This window comes from Corvus brachyrhynchos, unplaced genomic scaffold (assembly GCF_000691975.1).
Source record: "Corvus brachyrhynchos isolate BGI_N302 unplaced genomic scaffold, ASM69197v1 scaffold370, whole genome shotgun sequence".
NCBI classification, from domain to species: domain Eukaryota; kingdom Metazoa; phylum Chordata; class Aves; order Passeriformes; family Corvidae; genus Corvus; species Corvus brachyrhynchos.
The window spans coordinates 968,399-993,292 of record NW_008235977.1 but is presented as its reverse complement, the minus strand read 5'-3'; the positions used below and the strand labels follow the sequence as shown (position 1 = coordinate 993,292).

The 24,894-nt window shown below is 43.2% G+C and overlaps 1 protein-coding gene across 1 annotated transcript in view; it reads right to left on the bottom strand.

Moving 5' to 3' along the window:
- Positions 1 to 446: 446 nt before the first annotated feature.
- Positions 447 to 24,894, bottom strand: part of SATB2 (SATB homeobox 2) — a 110,480-nt gene continuing 86,032 nt past the window's right edge. Inside the window, 1 exon segment of the mRNA XM_008629884.2 lies at positions 447 to 3,544. Coding sequence (XP_008628106.1) covers positions 3,089 to 3,544 — 456 coding nt within the window. The 3' untranslated portion in view covers positions 447 to 3,088.

Below are 24,894 nucleotides of genomic sequence, written 5' to 3'. Positions count from 1 at the left end.
CCTGCTATAAATATAATAAAGCCTTTTATTATGTCCATTAACCATGGACATGTGTGCTCCAAAAGTTTCCTGACACGCAGTCATTTGTGGCTTTTTAATTATAAACAGAAAAAATCTACCAGCAAAAGAAGACAGCAGACTGGAAGTGGATCTTTATGTGTGTGTTTTGAGCATATTCTCCAGCAGGCTGAAGGCACCCCCATCCTCCTCCTGATCCCACCAGAAACATCCTGTGCATGCACCTACATGTGCGCAGAAAGCCACTAACACAACAGGTTAGTCCTGGTGATACAGATTTGTCACCTGTGCCAGCTCCAGGGGCCTTGTGCAGGTTTTCAAGACCCAACACCACCGATCAAACCTTTTTTCAACAGGCAAATACGCCCCCTCTGTCTTGCATACCTTGTTCCACTTGAGCTCAGGAGAAAAGAAAAAAGCCCAGTAAATTACTTGACAAATTATTCATATTTATTGAATGCGTTTTATTTCAACAACCAAAAAATTCTAACAGCCTAACAATGCACATAAGTTAAAAATTAATTATCACTTAGTGATAACGAAGATAAAGTTGATTTACATGGAAAAATGAACATTTACAATATGTTAATCCTTATTCACATTGTTGATACCGCAATAAAACACAATTTGTTTTTTTTATTTTTTATTTCACAAAAAAGGCGGAAAATTGTGCTTTGTTAAGAGGCACTACAAGAAAAGTTTCTTTCTCCAAATAGATATTATATGATGGATACTGAATAAATAGACATATATGCATTGTAATTCGCAAAGTTCTGGCAAGACCACAGGCTAAAATGCCCACAGATTCACTTAGAACCACTGCAAAATTGGCAGTGAAATTAAAAATAAAAAGGCAAGACTCAGCATTGAAAAAATACCTAATAAAATTTTTGGTTGAAGTGTAAAAGATACCAAATGTTGATGCCATCATCAGATGAACAACTTACATAGCTTGGCAAAATTCAGTTTCCTTTCAAATGTATGGAGTGATTTCAGCTACAGGATAAGAAGACAGTTTTGAAAGCGTAGCTCTGAGAGAAACATAAAGCAGCAACCATCAAAATTCTGAGTAAAGCTGCAGCACACTACAGAACTAAAGGATGAAGAGCAAAAGGGGCATTAAGTAAGCAACCCACCATAATTTTGCAAAGGGATATGAAATTTATGCAGAGATACTCATGTTTCAAACATTAGCTCTGAAAAAATCTCATAAAAACTCCAGAGGTTACTGAGCAGCTAGAATTAGCTTGTATTGCAACGTCTTCTCCCTGTATATTGTCTGTTCTGAGTAAATATCTACACGTAGAGGTTTGTTTTTCGTTTTTAACTCCTACCTTTTATACCTTTCAAATATATAAATAGTATTAACAGTTATATTACATTGCCTGGTGTAGTAAACAGAAAGTAACTTTCAAAGTGATATTGCATGAGGTCTTGGTCAAGATTACATGAAAAGCCCATGTGAAAAAAGGAAGAAAAAAGCCAGAAGCCTTGTTGGTACCATTACGGCTGCAGTTTACAGGCGTCTGAAATCAATCCAGCTGCAAGGTGAGGTCTTTGTCTCAGAAATCATTGCACAGAAGTGAAAAGTGAATGCTACTTGGCGTCTCTCTCGACAGGGTGCCTCAGAGCGGGTGGATGCTATTGCAGCTTTAGTGCTCAGGCCATCGAAGAGTCACTCGGGATTGGCTCTGCTTTATGTAACGTAGCTGCTACCTGGGTGCTGCGGAGCCTTCGCCCAGGAGGGGTGGGTGTGCAGGGCCTGGCTGGGAGTGCAGCGCCTGGGCCCCCCAGGGAGCGGGGACCTGCGGCTGGAAACACTGCATTGCACTGGCACGGAACGCGGGACACGAGGAAGCCCAGCACAACAGAAACACGGGGGAGGCTACGAGGAGGGCGAGCGGGAAGTCACCAGCGCAAACCCTCGGTCTGTCAGCAATTCACCTGGACAGGATTCTTGGGATTGTGGCATTTTGTGTCGCAATGTAACTTTACACGTGTGCATGTGTGTGCGTGTGCGTGTGTGTGCGCGTGTGTGTTTCACTTCAGTATAAACAAAAAGCAACAACAAGAAGAAAGCTTTTAAATTTTAAGATCTGAAACAAAGAACAGGTAAATAAAATCCACAGTAAAATGTGGTTGATAGTATGAATTCCATACATCAAATCTCAACACATTTATCTTTTTTCTCTTTCTATAAAGACCTCGTTAATGGACAAGTCTTCTACGCACTGAATTTCAGTTTTAGTCATTCTGAATCCCATGAAAACTCATCTGTTCACTACGGAAAGGACTATCTGGAGAGTGGAACATGCTGTATCCTTTTAAGTGTGCATTGTGTTCAAAGTACTTTTAACTTACTAGGTTTTCTTTTTAAGGTGCCCTGATTTGTTTTTCCATTTTCTCTCTTTTTTTCCTCTTTTCTTTTTTTGGCAGTGTTGATTTACGTCTTTAAATACCTCAAAAATTACCCATCAAGTTGCCAGATAGGACGCCATATAATAATGAAAAAAAAAAATCAGGGATAAACATAGAAAATAAATAGGAATTCAAAAATAGTCACCACACCCTGAGAGCAGGCGGCAGTTTATCAAAAAGCCAAAGCAACTCATTTTGAAGTGGTTTTAATACATAAACAAGTCTCATCTTTAAAGAACTCATTTCACAGTCTATACTTTCAGGTTGTAAAGTTCCGTCCCATGCAATTTAATATATATATATTTTATGTAAATATATATATACACACACAAAGTTGTAAATTTCCCTTCACTGATTTCATAGGACTTTTTCTTCCAATTTACTTGCTAGCTGTCCCTTTCATAAGTGCAAGATTGATGAAGGCATAATCCTATGTGACTACAACGATTGCTTCAGTCAAATGCAGGAAGTGTAACACTCGAGTGTCTGTGTCAAGGCGATGTCTGATCGGGCAATGCTGAATTCATTCGGTTTGCACATGGATCATGCGCAACGGAAACAAACAAACAAAAGTTAAAACGAGGAAAAAAATCAAAAATAAAACCAGAAAATCCTTGGATCAATGTATTGCTTTCTGCACTTCTATCTCACATTATCTCTGGTCGATGTCTGCTGGAGCCGCCTTGCTTTTGTCGGGATTCTCCTCCTCCGCCTCTACTTTATACATTTCCTCAGAGCCTTCCTCACTGTCGTTCTCCTCCGACTCCGTCAGCAGCTCCTCATCCTTGTACTCTGCCACGTCAACCACTGTTCCCAAGTGCTCTTTTAGCTTCCCGTGGTGCTTTACGTGGTAACGTTGGTTCTGGAAGAATTTGATGATGGTGTGCTTGGGGAGATCCAGCTGAGCAGAGAGGGTGTGGATGGCTTCCTGATCAGGGTAGAGACCCACGTCATGAATAAAGCTTTGAAGGATACCTAGAGCTTCCAAGGAGATCTTGGTACGGGATCTTGGCTTTTTGGCACAACTGTCCTCAGCAGGTGGAGGAGGAGCCTCTTCTCTAGGTGGGGAATTCTCCTTGGCAGGCTGGGACTGCTGTCTGTGCAGCACCTATAAGATCAAACAGACACACACTTCACATGCTGACCCCTCGGTGCTTGACATAAGGGCACTTGTACAGGTTTGTATACAGGACCCACTTTGGTTTGGTCAAGAAAAGTACAATTAATATGCATTGTGCACTACCTTTCTCACCTGTAAGACAGCTACACCAGTAACTACAGACTGAAGGGAGAAAGTGATATCAAAGGCAAACGTTATAAAATAAATGTAAACCCACAAAATAAATGAGAAATAAAAAATGCAAGTAATAAAAAGAAATATAAAATAGCCAAAATAAAAATTAAGTCAAAAGGTATTACAGTCTTGTGGTCATGATGATTGGCCAGTTGCCCCATCTCAGAAAAGTCATTCTCCTGCTTTGCTCCTCTTCTCCCCACTCTTGTTTCCTCTCATCTTTTCAGGCTAGACACTTTGACCATTTCCTCAAGATGTCAAGTACCACAAAGGCCTAGGCACATGTGGGATTGTCAGGTGCTACTTTATGAATAATGATTTTGCATTAAAATCCATCACAGCTACTTTTTGTAAGAAAAAAAATAATAGAAGTGCAGAGATTTGCTAAGATTTCTCTTCCCTTTCCCTTAAGAGGAACAGCATTGTCAGTTCAGTTGCTTCGCATAGGTGGCTTTAATGTGTCTCCTGAACAGATTTCTCTATATTACATCTGCAGTAATTTCACTAGTTGAGGAGTTCTGAGTTCAAATAATTATAGCCCTCCATTCTGAGAAACCCTCTGGGCAAGCACACTTTGCAGTCTTGTAACAGATTTTCACCCACAGTATCTCCTTTTCGGCAAGTTTAAAGAAAGCATATGTAGCTCTTAATCTTCCTAACAGCCACTTAAAATGACTAAGAAAGGGCCTCGTGCAGCCCTTATTCCAGGGGAAAAAATACCTGCTCTGAATTGTTCGAAACACAGAGGAGCTCCATATGCTTTCTTTAAAACCAAATCTATACAAGAGAGATTAGTGGAAAAAATCCCCTACAGGATTGAGTGCTGGATTTGCCCAGAGGTTTCTTCAGATGCAGGGAAATAATTATTAGAGCTTGACACTCAAAGCTAACAAAATCAATATGGATAACTATTTTCTTCCACAAGTAAGAGGGAATTCTGGCTCTTTAACCAAGAAGAAAACGTCTTTGTTGCAAACTATAATATCCAGAGAATCAACCCTACATTAAAGCTCTCTGAAGGAAAAAAAACCCAAGGATAAATAATGGAAATGTGCTGAGAACTTGCACTGAATTTTACACACATACCGAGCCCCCCGTAAAATGCTACACTAGTCAAGTTATTACCGCAAGAGGGAAGCCCGCTGTGGAATATCAGCCTGTTATGCAAATAAATAAAAAGGCTCTGTGCCGAAGAGCCCTTTCCTCATTTCCTTCATCAAACGTTCCTGCCATAACAATTTGTAACGTCAGCGATCTCCAGTCCCAGCTTTTGGGAAGCAGATCGCAGTCCCCAGGCACTGCCCACCACAGCGCGGCCGAGGAGCTGAGCCCGCCGGGGATGCTGTGACGGTGGCCCGGCTGCACCTGGCCAGGGCTCTGCTCCCCGCGGGGCTGCAGCTCCCCGGGCACAGAAGCAGGACCCGGCACCACATCCCGGTGCCTCCGTGAGCAGCGGGGTGTGAGTGAGGGCCGGCAGTGCAGGGACACAGCTGCACATCCTGCCGCCGGCAGCGCTGCCCGCTCTCCCCACGGGCACTGCCGTGCCGGGACAGTGGCAGGAACATCCATCCAAGGAGCAGCTCCACAGGGACAGCCAAGAGCAGGTGCCAGCACAGGGCTTGCCACACCGCGGGCAAGAGCCGCTGCTGGACAGAAACACTGCAAACTTGTTTTGGTGCCAATACGTACATTTTCCTCCCAAGCACGTAAATACTGAGGGTTCCACAGAAATGGCTAACCAGGGAGCGGGGGAAAAGGGGGAGCTCAGATGGAAATGACAGATACTCTGGTTTATGTTTTATTACATCTCTTGTAATAAAAGAGCATAATGTTCCAATGAATGGAATCGCTCAGCTGCTCTTTGAGGATTTCTTTTTTGTCCATGGATTGCTTTCAAAGAGAAGGGCTGACGTTTCCAAATAGAGGGTTACAGATGAGGGTGGGATCTGTACCTACGTCAGCAGGGAGCACTGAAAGCAGCAGAGCCAGGATCGCTGATTCTAGCCAGGGACCAAGCCCCATAAATTTGTCACACAGACCCTACCTAATCTCCCGTGTTGTGGCTTCTGGTCCTGTCACCTGACAAAGTAAGGCCCAGAGCACCCAAAATCAAAAGGATTTAACACCACAAATAAACTGCCAGGGAACTTACAGACAGCGTCACACAAAAAGCCGCAAGTAGCATTGCTAATCAGAAGCTGGATTCAAGTAGCAGCTAACAGAGATAGAAACACATCCAGAAAGGGTGCGAATTACTTAGTTCATTCTTGTTGGAGTTGGAAGGGGGCTTTTTTTTCCCTCTTCAGTTGACAAATAGCATGAGAAATGATCCAGCTTGAAAAATGTTACAAGACTTCCAATCAAATATAATGATGAAAAAAATCCAACAATACGGGATCAGCAGCAGTAAAATGTTTAATTTGAAGGAGATGAAGAGATGCCTACAGCATCTATAAAGCAATCAACCAAAGAGAGGGCTGAGAGCAGGAGAGAAAGAATAATTTCAATTAACCCTTCCTTTTCCAGAGTGACCTCTCCACCTTCTCCAGAAGAGAAAATGCAAAACCTGGGGGTTATCAGTGTAAAATAGTAGAAAAAGGTTGCATTTTATTTCATCTCCTGTTATGCTAGGTAATGAAAAAAAAACTAAAGCTGCTCTTCTAACAGACAAATCTCATTATTTTACTAACTTCTGGGGGTTTCCTCTGGTTTGCCAGTGGGATTAACAAAGGACTTCGGCCACACTGTATTTGTCAGCAACAGAACTTTAGCCATATACAGACAGATGAATAAATGCACAGAATGTCCTTCAGATCTGGGCTGTGGTCAGTTTTGCAACTCCTTCTGACAGTACAAGCTATTTAGCACAACAGAGCATGCTTTTCTATGCAAACCAGATCAACTGCTGAGCACACGGTACAATACGAAATCTAAATTACCTGTATGTTAAATATTTGCTTTAAACTACATTTGATTGACGAGCATGCTGGTCAATCTGAGTGATTGGCTTACTTCATATCCGGTTCTGCATGCCACAGCCTCACAGAGGAAATGGCCCATATTTGGAGATCCAGATTTTCAGATCTTGGGTCATTATTAGGCTCCTACATCTGCAGGTAAAATTTCCAGCAGCTTCACTCACTGCTGTGCACACCCTGCCATATAGCTTTGGGTCAGTGCTGCTCTGCCTCTGCACTGCCAAGAAGGAAACATCACTGATCTTCTGTGTATAGGGTGCAGCGCATCTCCCAGCGCAGGCGAACCCTCCGTGGTGGCCGGACCTACCACAAAGCCCTGCAGATATGATGGGCTTCTGAGGTAAGGGATAACAACAATGGCCATGCTCAGCTCTCCTGTTCCCAGGAAAGCTGGTGCTGGGCTCGGAAAGGTGCACTTTGTGGCACAGGTGCCCCATGCCCCCCTTCCCCACTCCCTTCTCCATCCCCCATGCCCTTTCCCACTGCTCCCCAGCCACAGGTGGGGCAGCCTCCTCCTCCTCCACAGCCAGCACCATCTGGAGCTGACTTTCCTTCCCCTTCCTGACTTCTCATCTACTTTCAAATCAAATGTGAAGATACAGATTTCCTTCCATGCCCAGAGGACTTACTCTTTCCATTCCTTCAAGAGATTTAATTTTCAAACTCTATAGACATGGCTGCCTTTCAACATTTGAAAACAGAGCATCTCTGGAAGATGCTGCTTCATGAAGGTTCAATCAGGTAGACTTTCTCCTCACAGAAAAACTTATCTTTTTGAAATAAATTCAAGAGCCCTGGTAGAAAACTTGCAAGAAAATGACTGTGATGGAAGTTGACTTTAAATGATTAAGTGACTGGTCTTAGATCGCACTGTACTGAAATATGATTTGAAGGCCACAATGAAAAGCAGCTGTAAGCCATGTGTAAAATATAATAGTACATGCCTACAGGGAAGGAAGTGAGATACTGAATGATTAAATTTAGGGGAGTATATAATGTAGTGTATCATTATGGGAGTGATCAGGATTATTTGTAATAAGCTAAGGGTTTGTGGTCTATCTAAAATCCAAAGCCAAGAATTATCAGGGGAAGGGACTGTTGCACTGTTTTACACTTATCCACTCCCCACGTCTCCGGGTGCTCCCACAGGAAAAACCTGACTTTGGCGTTGCCACAGAAAAGAGAGAGGTGAGCGAACCCAAACTGAAAGATGAACATCATGTAATCGCAGTCTGTGCCTGTACTGTATTTAATTTTGGCTGGATTCACTATGCCACTGGTGTTTATTTCCATTTCCACCCACTTTCTAGCTAGAACTACACACGTGACATTGGTGAGTGGCTAAGGGAGCCAAGCAGGATGCTCGAGCGGGGAACACACACACACCCCCAGGCACCACCAGCAGTGAGACACCAGCTGACAACACTGACTCTGTGACATGTCACCCTCCATTGCCTGGACAGCCTTTGCAGCACACTGGAATCAGGAACTGCATTTCTATGTGAAAACCTCAAGCTCTTTTGTTTCCTAGTGTGGTCCTGCCCATCCCTTTGCAGAAAGGATCAGTCATGTGAGCTCCCTTCCGTCGGGATTTGCTGAGATAATGAGGTGCCCCTTGCTAAGAGAGGCACCAAAAATGTTACATTCTTGAAAGACTGTGCATTTTCAATAGAGACTGCCCTTGCTGAACAGACACCACCTTCGTCTGTGCACAGACAGTGTGAGCACTGACAGGTACCTTGATGGCATGTGGTGGTCAGTATCAATTTTCATAACCCAAACCCACAAGAAGCAAAGTTGAATGGATTGGCCTTCTCTTTGCCAGAGGAGGTTTAAATTGGATATTAGAAAAGACTTCTTCACTGAAAGAGTTGTAAAACATTGGAACAGGCTACCCAGGGAAGTGGTGGAGTCACTGTCCCTAGAGGTACTTAAATTAAGTGCCACATCTACACATATGAGACATGGTTTAGGGGTGCACTTGGCATTGGTGGGTTAATGGTTGGACTTGATGATCTTACAGGTCTTTTCCAAAACAGATAATTCTGTGAATCTATTCTCAGTGGTGGGAAGCAGTCAAACCTTTCAGCTTTTCTTCGTATTTACATTGTTCTCACAGCCAGCCATAACACTGTATCACATCAAGGACTTCCATGCCAAAGACAGCAAGATTTTAGCCTGCTTAAGGACCCCAAAAGAAAAGCCAGAGAGAACAGACACATACTATAAAACACAGGTCCAGAACCTTCATTTGGTACACCTAACACCAGCCATCTATTACTGCCCTTGGAAGCGTTCAAGGCTCATCAGCAGGAGTTGCCACCAGTTTGACTCCATGCAAAAACAATCCACCACACACCTCCTGTCAGCAAGCCACTGGAAAAGCTCCTTTCCCCATGGCCAGCTGAAGTCAAAGGCAGGGCTGAGGACAGGCCTAAACAAGGTGTTCAGCTGCATTTTACTGAGCAGCACCTCACCTCTGTAAGCTGAGAGCCCCCTGGCAGTGCCTAGCTATCCTGGTAAGAGTTTACTGAAGAGACAAACTCCCTTTTGTTGCAACAAAATCTTATACCAAGAAGGAGGCACTGTCCCTCTTAGCAGAGTTTACAGGAATAATCTGTAGGAGATTATCTGTTCAAATAAAGAGCCTTACACTCCCTAGCCCTGGTTTCTCTTCACATATAGAAATGTGCAAGGAGAGAAGAGAGGCAGCAGCTGCCATAACCAGGCTCGTGACAGCCTCCCAGGCCAGGGCTCACAGGGATAAGAACATTAATTACACACAGTCACTGTGCCAAGACTCTTTACAGGTTTCTAGGAATGTCCGTACAAGAAACTGTAGCAGAAGTTACAATTTGCACCTGTGTTCATTTCTTTCTTATTAAAAATGTGGTTCTTAGACGACTCTTTTTTTCTTCCCTTGCAAAAATACATTCATTTGGGTAAACACTGCAGCACTAGTCGCAGCACCAAAGGAAGTATTTTCTTTGGACTCATTCTCAGAGTGATTTCACACCTTGACACCATAAAGCTGTGTTAAAGACCGTGGTTTAGTTTCCTTGCTTTTCTTGGATTATACGCTATCCTAAGGTCAAAACTCAGGGAAATCCAAAACTGTTATTAAAAAAGAAAAAGTATCTATGAAGTGATGACAAATTGCAGACTACAGGTGTTAGATTACATTTTGACTCCAGGCAGGTTTAATATACTTTAGTTTCCTTTTACAATTGCCCTTAGCAGGTACTGTTATCAGTAAGGGATTTAAAAAAATATATGGTACTCAATAAAAGAAGACCGTGTCAAAAGAAATCAATATGAGCGTGCAAAATGGTAGGAAGTCTGACACGGATAAATATGTTCACTTTCATCTAACTTCAGTCTGAGCTTCTTTTAATTTTGTAGCTCAACTGCTGGCCACACATCCTGTGCATTTTCCAGTGCAGCTTAGTAATTGCTTCACAAGAGTAAACACCCTTATTAAAGATAATTACAATGCTTGTCTGTGATATGAAGTATCCCATCTCATGAAAGCCAGATGAAACCAGCCAACCAGAACTGGTGGCTACAACACCTCGTAAGCCAGCAGCCCTGGGTCCCATTCATTTTGTCTGCAAAGACAAAGCAGTCACACAATAAAAAAGTCCCCCAAACATTCAGGCCTTTCCTATCACCCTTCATCCGCCCCTGACCACCACTGGAGCCAGAATATTGGATCAGACAAACCCTGTCCTAAATCTATCAGCTCTGAGGTACAAGTCACACTCTGAGATATACAAAAAGGGACTTAGAGAGAACTCTTGAGGAGAGAAAGGAGTTCCACAGGGAACCCAAAGTCAAAGGCAAGTTTGGTTTCCAGGCTGGAATGCAAGCTGGCTGAAGTGATTCATTTCAACATCTTTGGAGCACACTCACCACATGCTTCCCTTTGCTTTACGGTGGTTGCCTTGCTCAAGGGCAGGAAATAGGCAGGGATTTGAAAGCATGGCAAGACACTGAACACCCAGCCTCTGAAACAGCAGCCCTATCCTGCAATTCTCCAGGACCAAACTATCAAAAATGGTCAAAAAGGTGACGAAAAAGACGCAGGGAATTAAAAACAAAACAAAACAAAACAAAACAACGAAATTTTCAGTTGTACATTGCTTTTGGCATCCCACACAAAGTGCTAAGCATAAGCAAAACACAATTAGTCTTGACTTGAAGGCAGAGGGAAGGTGTCTCTCCCCCTCCCCAGCACACACTGCTCCCATTAATGCTAACAGGAGCTTACCATGCATCAAAGAGCAAATCCACCACAAAACATTTTTAAGTGCTATCATCACTGGAAATAAAATATAAATTACAGCTTGATTACACTGCACTGCTAAGAGGCCACATGTGCAGCATAGCTCGCAATGACAACTTCAGATGACCAGATAACTTTGGGACAGGTCTAAGAGGTTACTGTAAAACATCTGTGCAGAGGAATCTTTCCTTGTCTTTGCTTTCCTTTCAAGAAGCTGTGGCACTGCTGTCTGCACAGTTGTTTGAAGAATGTTTACAAATCAGCTTGACAAAGAGAAAAAAAACTTCTGCCACCACTTGACCACAATCATGATCTTATTCTTCAGTAATGCGTGGTTTATTTCCCTTTCCTGATCTCTGTTAATAGACAGCACGTGCCTACACAATAGCCACTATTTTGTCTGTATAATGTTAAAAAAATAAATCAGAAAACTCTGACAATGCAGAACAGTGTCCCGGTGTTTCCTGGGGTAACTGCTCTCCCTCGAATACTAACTCAACTCTTCCCACAAAAGCACAGGCACAACTTTCATTGCTGTGCAAGTGCCTGAGAACTGGCTGATTTTATGGGGCAGCACAAATGAGCTCATGCTGATGAACATTCATGTATTAGCTCTGAATTTCCCATCTTGGGCTGGTTTAAGCCAGACCCTTAGGCTCACTGCAGAGTAACTGTGACCAGCGCTGGGTATCTCTTTCTCTAATACCTGGCTGCAGCCTGGGAGAGTTGTCAGCAGCTCCTGCACAGCCTGCAGGTGGAGCCGGCACGTACCTCCTGTGTCCACATGCAAGTGGCCGGATCCATTCCGGCTGCTGCTGGCACAAGCCAGGGTGCTGCTGACAGAGCGGCCGATGCGGTCAGGAAGTGTTGCACAACCTCGCTGCAGACTCTCTCCTGAAGGCATCGGTGATGGATGGCTCCATTGTCTTTTGCTTCAGCCCTGGCAGGCAGGCAGGACTCTGCCAGCCTTGGAGAAGCCATGCAAGTCTCTCTTGCCTCTAACCTGTGGTAGCAAGGCAGCCTCCTCCACAAGGCAAAAAGCAACAGCAACAGCCTCATCAACACTACCCTTCTGCATGGTGATGCTAAGTGGAGTCCCCTCAAGTGGGACTTTCAACATCTGTGTGCACCTTGAGGGCCACAAACCTTCCAGTTGACACTCACCTCCAAAACAAGACCATGAGCTTTGTGGGCCTCGGAGTTGTCTCTCCTGTGCCTTCTCTCACAGCCCTAGCAAGGCTCTCTGGGATGCTATGGTGTGCAGAGCTCTGCTTAGCTGTTTCCAAATAGAGCCTGAGCTTGCTTGTGGCCAAGGAGGGTCTGCCAAAGATTTTGGGTCAGTTCTGCGTTTCCCCATCCCAACCCTGATAACCATGATGAGGAGCTGGCAGAATGCAGCTCTGAATGCAGAATACAGGAACTAAGGGGGCAACAAAGGGGTTGTGGTTTAGTTTTCTGCAGACAAAACACTTTGGGTGCCCTCTATCCTTTCTTGTTTAATTAACACTACACATGTTCTCCTTTTCTTTTGAAAATCAGAAGAGTATTTGCGGGCAGTGTGAGCAAGATCTTCCCTGAGAAGCCCCAACCTAGAGCCGTGCTTAAGGTCAAGCTCTAAACCCCTAACTATGGTGGCACGAATGGCGCCACTATAATCATGCTGTTTTCCAGTTACTCAGACCAGGAGTAAGCACTGCATTATTTCAGGAAGGATATGTTTGGATTAGATGCTGGATTCTGGTGGGGGGGTAATTATTTGTCCCATCAAACTGTTTTAGGTCCTTACAGATGGCTATTTGGGGTTTCAAGAATACCCAACTCTACTGCTAATTTTTACAATGGGAGCAATTAGAAGTCAGGAGAACCTGACTGTTATGGTTAGTGAAAATAGCAGATTTGTGCTGATAAAACACTACTCAGCATGTTTTTTGGCTTTTGAGATGTAACCACCAATGCACTTAATAACAGGACTTGTGCAAACTATACTGTGTGAATCAAACACATAAAAGTATAAATATTCCTTTTTTTAGAAAGCAAGTCTTAAAAAGTGCATTATAATCAACTACCATGGTGAAAGCAAAATATCCAGTATTACCACACACACAACTGGCATAATGTGCTTTATTATACCCTTAGCTTGAAACTGGGTAAATAAAAATCAAATGGCCAAAGTACAGTCTCCTGCACAGATTAGGTCACTGAAGACAGGATGCCTCAGAGAATTAAGATCTGAAATCCTTTGTCTTCCTGATTAAGTTCTAGAAAAGGTGGGCACCTGCAGAAGACAGAGGAAGCTACACAGGCATCTCACTCCCATACTGTTGAGCTCTATGTCTCACTACTCTGACCTGTACCTATTTTACAGACTTTGGATGCTGGTAGAAAATGACTTTATGGAAAGTCAACAGCACGTGCAGTTTATATTCACATTTTTTTGTTCATTTTTAATGAAACAGTTTAATGTAAGGCCAGAGAGGCAGTATTAGGACAAAGCAGAAGATGGCATTGTTACGGCCCTGGGATCCATCCAGCTTTGCTCCTGGCTGCTGTGGGGAACTCCATGGACTGCTTTGTCCACAGCTGGCCACACACACATAATCACAGGGGTAAAGCTCACATTTAACATAAGCCTGCAGCTTGTAGGTCTGTGTGCAAGGAGCCCCAGGCTTTTGCAAGAAATGCAAAACACCACTCTCTGCTTCAATAAGGTTAGGACTGTGTGGCATTTTTCAGTCAAAAATCTTTCGGTCATAAATGTCGACTGAGTGACATCAAACTATTGACTAAGTGAAATCTCCTTTGCCAAGCTGTTTGCCTGGGGCAGCAGAGGGGTGAATATTCTGACAAAGTTCAAGCAGTTGTTTAGGCATTTTTCATGAAACAGCATATTCTGGTTGCTTTTATTCAGAACAACTTTTGCTCTTCAAGTTCTTCCTATTTTCCTTCAAAGCATTATGTTGCTTGTTGCTCTAAACTGCCACAAACCTTTTTTTTTATTATTTGAACTTAAAATAATAATTTAGAAAGGACCGACATATTTGTTTCTTTCAGTATTTCAGAAATGTCAGCAACCCCTTTAACTAAGCTCAAGCAGTTCTATAGCTCTAGGCTGTACCACCCAAGGAACAGCAACTCACAGCCATCTATCTACCCACCTACATTCTTCACCATCATATTTACAAAGGGTTGTACTGATGGGAGCTCTGAAAGTACAAAATGTAATGCAGTTTATAAAAGGAGATGGATGTGAATCTTTTCTATCTCAAAATCCAATAAAGGTTATGATTTTTATTGCATGTGGGAGTCCTCTGGTCAATGTAACACTGATTAGCAGCTTGGCCAGTAAGTCTGATAAAACCAGAAAGTACTTTCAAATATATTCTCGGCAGAGACACCTGGGAGCAAAGTGTGAGTGTTGCAGTTGATGGCCCCAGGGTCACACATGTACCTTGGGATTTCTTCACTGGTTCTGTTCTGTCTTGCCATGATTTTGTTCCGTTCTCTCCAGAAATTATTCCAAATCACTCTTATCCTTGAATCTTCCCAAAAGGGGGGCATCATCTCAAAACCATTCCCCCTCACTTTTCCAACATGCATTCATGAAGCCAAAAGATTAACAACCTACTTCAGGCAGGGGTCCAGACTGGACTTTAATGGATCCCAAACATCGCAACGCAGCATTCTTACTCCTCCTCTCATTTAAACAAGGGAACACCACAAGTAACATTATCCCAAGTCAGCAGTGCTTCCCTGGTGCTAATCAGGCCATTAAAAAGGCATAAGCTGTTTGTTTGGCGCAGAGGGACAAAGAGAACCACAGAAATGAATCAAAACCAGGGAAAAATTAGAGATTAAAAGTGATAATACTCCTTCCAGCAAACCACAGTCTGAATGCATGATAAGTGGCTAAAAGACACAATCACTGCAAGATCTTGAGACAAAACGTGTCCTGACTGCATGAAATGTAAATTAAACTTGCTCTGGTACAGAAGTATTTCCTTCACATGGCAGTTACTCACTGCCATCGGGAAACTCAGACCCATTTGCTGCAAACGAGAGCTGCCACAGCTGACCCTCCCTGATCCTGCCTATGGAAAACACACGCTCAGAGTCAACAGTTGGAGGGAAAGGAAGAAAAACCCAAATGCGGCAGACTTGCTAGAAGAGATATACATGGATGTTTCCTCCCCAAATAAGCAGATGGTTTCCAGTTAGTCAGGGTCAGGGACTGCCCGTGTGGTTTCCTGCCTGCTTGCCTTTGTAGCTTATCTAGACCTCATCAAGATACAGAGTCCAAAAAAATTAGAACTGCTAAGTACAGGAATTAGGGAAACTAAATACAAATGAGCCCTGGTCTGCACTTGTGCAGAGGAGCAGGGGAATCTGTGCCCGCGGGTGGGATGGAGGCACCGGTGCCGACCCCTCTGCCGGGGCAGCCACGCTGGGCTGCGGCACCGCACATCTGCAGGGGCCGGGGCAGGTCTCGTTAATGCCGCGGTGCCTCTCTAGGCACCAAAGCCGAGCCTAACCCCATCCAAAACACCCTCGGCAACAGCCCAGCTGCTTTGAAAATACCCCTGACATCAGTTTACAACCCTGCCTGCTTTAAGCGTGGTGCCGGTGCCCGGCGGCAGCCCAGCTCCACGGCGTATTCCCAGCCCCGCTGGCAGCCCAGCGCATGGCTACGAGATCTGCAAAGCTCCAGGCACACACTGGCTCTCGCAATGCTGTGCATGGGAGCAAAGCAAAACTCCACCAGGAATGTATGCACAAGCTGCCATATGGAAAGGGCATTCTCAAATTAAACCCTGAAACCCAGATGAGATCTGAACGAAGGACAGTTTCACTTAAAGGAAATGTCTGAGGTCAACCAGCAATTAACTGAAAGGTTCTGATTGAATACGCTATTGACTGCGCTCACATCAGACAGCTTCCTGTTTATTATACCTTATGGGCTGTCTAGGTGCCAAGACATTAAGCTGTCAATAATCTATTAATGCTAAACAGCTCCTCCCTCCTTACTCCCCCCCTGCAAATCCTCTTAGGCTAAGAAACTGCACTAAAAAGATGGAAATTTTTGAAGTGAGATGGAAATGAGCTTTTTAGGGTATTTCTTTGCTTGGTTCCAGCTGAAAGTACAGCAACATTCATAAACAATATAACACGCAGTCTATAACTACATGGAAAAAACTGTGTTAAAAAAAATCAGCCATGATTGAGACCATATCCTGAAATCTGGCTTTCTTTTCCAAGCCATCTTTAAACAGTCTAAGTTAAATTTAATTAACAATTTACAACAAGGAGAGAGAAGTTATTTAAAGAGAGGCCTACAGGTCCTTAACAGTCAGTGTCTGGGAAACAGTTGTATATAAAAAAAAAGTTTTAATGAATTTAATAGAGAAAAGCACTTTAATTAAATGCTGTCAAAGAGGATTGTATTAATGACTGCACACAAAGGAATTTAAAGCAAGCCAAGTATATTTAGCAAATAGGAAGTAGGCTTTCAGAGGCTGCAACTATTTATGTTTCTGCCATTGCAATGCATCTAGGAGATCGTGTTGCCAATTGAAAGCAGTTATGTTATTAGATATGATTTTATTTATTATGGATTATTAAAATTTCAAATGCTGCAGGGAATACATTTATTTCACTTCTAAAATGAAAGAACGAAGTTATTTCCTGCTTGTTCAGTAAGAGGAAAAATAGGAGAGGAAATAAATAATAAATAATAATAATAACTTAGCACTTAACTAGTAAAGTGCTGTCCAGACAGATCTTTTTATGGGGCTTGTTGAGTCCTGAAATTTTAGTGTGTCTCTTTCTTTCTGCTGCAACTGGATGGATTCACAGTTGCTACCTCAGCATAGAGGTAGCTTCAACACAGCATAGAAAGAGGAGCCAGCTCTTACTTCTTGTGGGTACAAGGGACTTCTGTGATACCCTGCACGGTTCAACTCTAAGAACTACCAAAATCCCAAGAAAAGAAAATCCTGGTTGCCAAGCTTTTGCAAGGAAGACTGAGAATACCCAAGGTTTTCCAGACCTAACCGTGAGACATAGCCACATATCACTCTTAAAAACCCAGAACAATTATGGCTCTGCATTAAGACTTTTTGCACAATGTGCTCACCTTCCTCAATATCCATGTGATAGGACTTGCAGCAGGAAGGAAGGGGGATCTTCACAACTCTCCCTTCCCACATGCCTTGGATGCAAGTGTGGCACATCAAATGGGCATGGCCTAATAAGTGCAAAATGTAGAGGTTCAAACCATAAATGTGAGGAAAAAGCAACTAGAAAATTCAAGGGTATCAACATTATTTTGGACTATAATGGTACAATAGTGTAAAACTAAATTTAGCCCCAACTGGAAATGGAGGAATGTTTCTTTACACAAATTTAAGGAGATGGCTGGGTCTGTAATATCCAGGATGTGTTCTGTGATTTACCAGATCCTTTTTGCCATATGTAATGGTAAGGTAAATAATGATTTTAGATGATTCAAACTTCCAAATGTTCCACCAGAGGCACCTTATATATGCTTGCCTTCCTTTGTTTCTGAACACCAAATCCTTTTTAAGTTAGGCACCACAATGGGAGTTAGTCCCAAACTGCTGGTCTTTAAATGCACTTATTTGTAGTTAAGATTTTCATCTTCTCATTTGCAACATGAGGAAGTGAGTAGAACTGGGGGAGAAGTCATTGGAAAGGAGGCACAAGGGGATACGAACTTCCTTTCACAATGTGAGTAGCATCATAAATGGTGAAGAGTTTAATTTTCTAAATACATTATCTGATTTTTGTTTAAGACTTTAATAAAAGTCATGTGTGATGTGTGTTGAGAATGTAGCCTTTGTTGTTCCACAGCTAGGGATCTTGCAAACAGCTTCGCTTTGTCTGTGCCAAGATATTTTGGAATATTCTTTGAAACACTGTAAGCATAGATGACTGTGAGAAAAAATATGTGCTACTGTACTTCTGGATACTTGATGCGTGAGAATAGTGCATACACACAAAAACACTTCCCCTTTCAATCTGCAATTCCTGTAAAAGTCCATACAAACATGGAACAACATACAGAATATACTGACCCTGGAAAAAACCCCATATCTCTGCACATATTACAGTCTCTGGGTATTTCCAAGCATTCAGGGAAAAAAAAAAAAAAAAAAAAAAAAAAAGAACACACCAAAGAATTTCCAAAAAAAGACTGTCCCTGGGCAAGGAGACTGACCATCTATGTCCTGCTGTGTCACAGCCTAACTCCCAGCACTGCCCAGAAGCTGCACCATTTCCCTGGAGGATGCCGTGCAACACAGGAGGAAGAGTAGCTCTCTTCTCTTTGAGGGCCAAGCGGTGCAAAGTGCTCTGGTAGCACTATACTCAGTGGTTTCCCTTCCCATGTTATTTTTACAATTGCCTATCTGCAGAAAAAGACCAGCTGCAATGATCCAGGGCTCTAACTTTATCCTAAGATTTCTGTAGAGAGCCTGAGAATAAAATGTCACATAGAGCCAATAGCCTATAAACATTTACACATCTCTGAAGCCTGATATCGTAACTTATGAACAAGTGTGGGGGATAGAGAGTAATTAGGGAGCATTAAAATTAAATTTAAAAGAGCAATATTTTTAACTGCAAAAATTTTCAAATGTAAATGGAACAGAGGCTCCTCTAGTAGCTTTTCAGTCTTCAAGGTTTGCCTGCTGCTGGCAAACTTCAAAGGTTATGTGAATTTAAAGAGCTTTATTTAGTGATCTCGCTCTAAATGTTTGCTCATCCTCAACCTACTACGACTCCTTACAACACTGGCAGCTTAGCATTTATAACAGGGCCAGGACTGTAAGAAATGAGGGCTAAATCTGGTCAAAGAGTGTGTGAAAGGCAAAAGGGTGAGACAACAGGGGCCAGAGCTACAGTGATGTCATTTGCTAAAACGACAACTTGTCAGAGCAACACCAACACAAACCACCAATCTGCTGCTTACTGCCAAGTCTCAGCAGCGCTAAATCTGCACATTCAGATTTTAAGGGAAGTTTCTGCCTGGAGCATCTTGCCATGGGAGCCAGGGCAGCCCAATCAGGGCTGCTCTGGGGCAGCCTCACAGAAGATGTACCCTCAGAGTCATCGTTGTTGTAAGATGCTGCTGGAGAAAAGCACCAGCCATGTTCTCAGGGCTCCTTCATGGAAGAGTTCCACCTCATTCCTGCCCTGTCCTCAGCTGATCCTGGACCAAACGAAAGCTGTCTGGGAACAGGTGTCACTGAAGTGGCCTCATGGTTTCAGGTTCTGTACAAATATGAAAAGGATGTACTACTCCGACGAGACTAAACTCGCCACCACAGAAAAACTCGAAACTCCGCAGTTTACTTGATCTCCCATTTCTGGGGTTAAATGGAACAGTACTAAACCTAAACTAATTTCAGAACAGAGGCAGTTTGGCTTTAATTGCAAGTACACTCCCCACTATCATTCAAGGGGAATAACAAGCCTAACGTTAATAAAAATCAGCAGCATTTTCAGCCACATTAGATATCCACACTAAACAGAAACAGCTGAGATGGCGCAGTAGGCAGGTTTGGCTGTAGCAGGCACAGCTCAGCGGCTTTCCCTGCAATTGTGGTAACTATCAATCACAAGAAGATCTGTTGGACACTTCAGAGTCAAATATAAGGGGGTTGTTGTCTGATTTGTGCCTCTGTTGCCTTTGTCAAACTTGTGCAAAGCTCCTGAGCTACTGTGACCCATCAGAAAAATGGTGTGCACCAAGGGGATGGAAAACCAGAGCACGCAGCCACAGCTGGTGTTTCAAAATGCAGCATCATTGGCTACAGGGCACAGGTACTGGAGAAGCATGAGAAAGCAGCTCAGAAGCGGAAGCCGCCTGAGATTTTGTTTTGCATGTACCACACGCCTTAAAGACAGTCCCTTCACCCCCACCCAACAGCAGTCACACGCACAATAGAGATAAATGCAGCGTGAGTGGAATTCACAATACAAATTGCTTTCAGCTTTAACACCGCACAGAAACAGAAGTTACATAGTTTGAGACTTTTTTCAGTGGTTTTTAATAGTTTAGGCTGAAGGGAGATACTGAAATTGACTGCTGTCTAATTTTGATAAGAGAAAGAATGAAACTCCAGGTAACTAAGGAAGACAGATATTCTCCACTCAAAAATTCACAGACCTTGTTCTGACACACATTTCCTTCTGTAATTCTAAATCAAAGAAAAAAAATAATCTAAGTGCAACACTCCCAAATCAAAGCTCTGAGCATTTTGAGTGTACTGAACAACCTACAATACTAATTTCTCTTGAAGTCCATCTGAGCTTGTTGAGTACAAGTTGTGTCACCAGTCTTGACCACCCCTGTCTGAGCAGACATCACATCCAGCCATGGATTAAAGGGCTGGAGAGTCAAAAAGCAGTGGGTATCAATCTATGGTCTGTCTTTTGGGTGCAGAGAAATGATCAAAAAGCAAAACTATCATGGTGCAGCCATTAAGAATGAATCACAGGGCACAGCATCCCAACAAAAAATTTGTCTCAAAACAGTAAGGACCAGAGTCAGAGAGCTATCACGGTTTGGGAAAGTAGTTTTTGTCCAAGTTGCACTGACAACTCGGTCCTAATTTCCAGTATGCAAAAATCCCCTGGTGTAACTCACACAAACACAGCAAAACCTCACTGTGCACATCATCCTATAGATCATTAAGCACACCATGTTCCCCTATGGAATAACAGTTTTGCTTCACTCATCATCTATGATTGCCTAAGTGTTATTAATTAATATTATTTTAAAAGAAATTTTAAGTCTCACTGGTTTTTCCATCTGCGTGCTGTGCATTATGTGACCCATGAACTCCAAGACATTATTTAGAATCAAATATTTCATTAGGAAGTACTACTGTGGTGTTCATCCCCCTCTTTATTATTTCTAGAAAGAGAATATGAAATTAGTTTCATTGGACTGCCATCACCACTTGCCTTGACCCATTTTTACGAGGGCTCCATGTTCTCTTTTGTATTTCATTGTCAATTCTAAAATACTCGTTCCCTTCTATCCCTCACAAAATTACAAAATTAGTATTTCATTTACTTCTGTGGTATGTTATTTTCTGCATATTTGAAGAGAGATGACAATGTTTGCAGTGAACACACAATACAGAAGAGCTTTCCTAAAGCTTTTTACTATGCCTTCTTTCATTTAAATCATATTCCTCCATGATTTATGATCTGAACTATTATATATTGACAGATTTGTCTAAATCAAAGCTTCTGAGAAATAAAAGGGTGGAGGGATGTCATTTTTTAAAAGTGACAAAAGTAACAGTGTATCAGAAAGCAATATTTGATTGCTTTTAAGTAAGTTTGGACCTACCAGCTGAAGCAGATCTACCTGTAAACTTACAGAAAATGAGAGACAAGGTTTCCACGTTCTCTGAATAGAAGGTACTTTGCTGCAGTGGTGGCTCATTACTCCAGAGAACTGGCTTATCCACCCGGACACTCCAGAGACAACCGCCTGCTTCATGGTCTTCCCAATGGAGTCAGGTTTCTCTGCCCCAGCAATTAACAACGAATTAGCACTATATTAAAGTGTCAGGCAAGATGGTTACTCTCTGGAGTGGTCACCTTGGACACAGCAGACAAATAGTGGGAGAAGGGAGAGAAATTAGATTTACTGTGTCCCAGCATGTCTGTAACAAACACAGAATCCCTGGTTGGCAATGGGAAGCAGCTGTAGGCACTTGTCAGCATTAACACTCCAGAAAGGTCCGATGCCAGCAAACAGTCTGGGAATGGTGGGATTTAGCAAGGGATGGAAAGTAAGACAAGGAAACCTCACCTCTGCAGAGCAGGGAGGTAAATGAAGAAGCATGAGGACTGCTTGCTGCAAAGGGACTACTTTGCACACCATTAAGGGCCAGGCCAGGCAGATCCCACTCCTGGTGGTGGTGGTAGTGGAAGAGGATGAGAACAGGGCAAAAATGTAATAATACTTTCCAGGATACCCTCCCACCCTCCAGGAACCTGTGGCTCAGGCACTCTGTAATCCAGAGGTGATGTTGTTGTGGTACCCCAGCTAGCAACAACCTCACTGCTCTTCTTCTTAGCAGCACTTTGCTATTACACGACATTGCATGGAATGGAGGGAGAGCCTCTTAATGCACACCTCAATTTCATTAAAAACCAAATGAGAGGCTGTGGCAAGTTCACCCTGCATGCACAGCAGCATGTAGGACGCTCCATAACCAGCGTGTGAAGGAAAATCCACACTCCGACACGTCCATATGGTCACACCCAGTGCTGCCAGAGAACACAGCCATGTCACAGAGCTCCACAGGGCCCACATTTTATGACTGCTCAGCACAATAACAAATAAATCAAGTGTGCAGGGAGGAATTTTTTGAACACTGAGCTTCCACTATAGACATTATTCATTTCAGAAACAGTAAAATAATTGATTAAATGGATTAATATACGGCTGACAAGAAAAATCTAATGGAAGAGAGAAAAATAAAAATGTTTGTTTTTAAAACCCTGAACCTAAAGCTAAACAGTGAGGTGCAGGCTAGTAATATCAAACCAGTGAGGGCAAGAACCTCTCACAAAGGAAACAACAATCCCTTAAACATGAAGAACCAGCCCGTGTCCAGCTGATCTCCTACAGCACAACTGCCCCACGGAGCACACCCAGCCTTGGGGTAATTCCCTCACTGAAGCATCCCCAGCCCTGTAAGCAAGCAGCAACTGAACTACACAAAACCCATCACAATGATATCTTTGCCATTTCCAAGAAGCCATACTGAGGAAAAGGCTGAAATATATCCACTATCTTTTGCCTGGTCATGCCTCTTGTGATGATAGTCTGACAGGGGGACGTTCCCAGCCCAGAGAGGGTTTGGTCATGGTGGCTGGGAACTCTGGCGGCAGTGTGGGACAGCCACTGGCTGTTTTCAGGCTCTCCCACTCTCTTCGCTGGAGTAGCAGGAGACTCAAGCACCAGACAGAAGTTACTATACACACATCTAAGCCATCAGAGCAAAGAGAAAGGTGGGCTAGGCAGAGAGAGAGAACAGAGGTAAGAGCCTGTGTAACTGTGTTACAGTTCTGCGCCTGCTGTTATTCACAGCACTGCTGCTTGTAGCTTCTTCAAAGGACTGTCATTTCGCTATCAAGGCTGCAGGTAAGGGCTCAACTTACAGCACACTTCTCACCAGCAAACCTGCAAAGCAAAGTAGGTCGGTGACTGCAGCTCTTGGATGTTTCCACCCCCTGCTAAAATGCAGCCAGGCACCGTGGCAGACATTCTGCACCCGCCACTGCTTTGAGAAAGAAATGAGAGTTGCTTTCCCACTTGACACTACAGGGGGAATTTCAGATAGGCAGAATGTAATTACTTGGCCTGGAGCTCAGCCAGAAGCGGGGCCCAAGACCCCTACCCTTATGTAAAGTGTCACAAAATCTCCAATGACTGCAAGTGTGAGGACCTCAGCTTTACATCTCTGGCTGCTGTCATTGATTCTTCATGGCTAATTACCTAATAGTGACCCTTGCAGCAAAGCCAAAAAACAAACCTTGCTTCTTGAAACAATTCAAGTCCCAGAGACCAAAAACTACACAAAAATTGCTTGGTCTTGGGTATCTTTTGACAGTAGGGAGCAGGTGGACAGCAAACCTCCTGTGCCTGGCACTGGTAGTATGTCACTCAAAAACCTACTGGGGTTTTTGGATGGGCAAGCATAGCTTTAAAACGCAGCACCCCCAAAACACAAGCCTACTGTATCAACTGCATACCAGAGTCTCCAGAGTTTTGCTGTATGTAGTTGCCAGCTGGTTCCATTTATTTTTCTTCATTTTTCATATTTTGACTGTAATAAATAATTAATCCATGTCTTTGTAACTTGCTGACAAATACAAATGCACAGCATTCCAACACAGTGTAATGTGTCACTCACAAGAGCCAACCTGCAGAATGCAGAAAAGTGATGTGCAGAAGGCTTCGGAAAGTAGGCTAACCATCAAGGTCACTCACAAGATCCCTGGGAAACTTTTTCTGTCCCTTAGACGATATTCCCACTTGCTGTGGGCATCAGGGCTGGGTTAATATGTTCAAGTCTACACAGGTCTAGTTGTCTTCCCACATGTTAGCTTGGCCCTTTACCTGTTTGTAGCTCTTTGCTTCCAAGATCCCATAAACTTTTTGGAACATGGAAGGCAAAGCTTGCAAAGATGAATCACTTAGAGAGCTTCCCCTACTTTATCATTCTGAGAACCTGAACCCCAGGAAACAGATTTTTTTCTTGCAGGCAAAGACACAAAGGAAAGCAAGGAAGAAGTAGATAGCAGAATAGACAAAGGGGACTGAACTAGGCAATAATTAATCTGAGTGAGACCTATGTGTTTCAGATGGGGCAGGACAACAAGACAGAGAAACCTCGTGCTTTTAGAAAAAGGTGACTAGATAGCTGGCAGCAGGGGTAGCAGCAGCACAAGAGCAATTACAAAGAATAGAGGCTGAATGCCAAGATTCACAGCAAGAGTAGCAAAGCAGTGCAATCCACCATCAAACAACAGGGAGAGTGAAGGTGGGAGGAGGAACTGCGAGATTATCAGAGAAATGTGCTGTACAAACAATCCCCAGAGCGGTCACACAATCCGGCATCAGGTGAGTGGTACCGAGTGCCAGGGACTGAATTGGAGGGCTGAAGGAAAGGGCTGCTGTGGAGGGTGTTGCCTCAGCTTTTTAGACTGAAGAAATACCTCCTGAGCCTCTCTTGACCATCTGTAGATGTTTGGGTCTGTGACATGCATTACTAGTTATTAGGAATACACATTAGGCTCATTTTCTCTTCCGACTGAAGCTGGAACTGCAAAAAAGAGAAGTCTGTAGTATT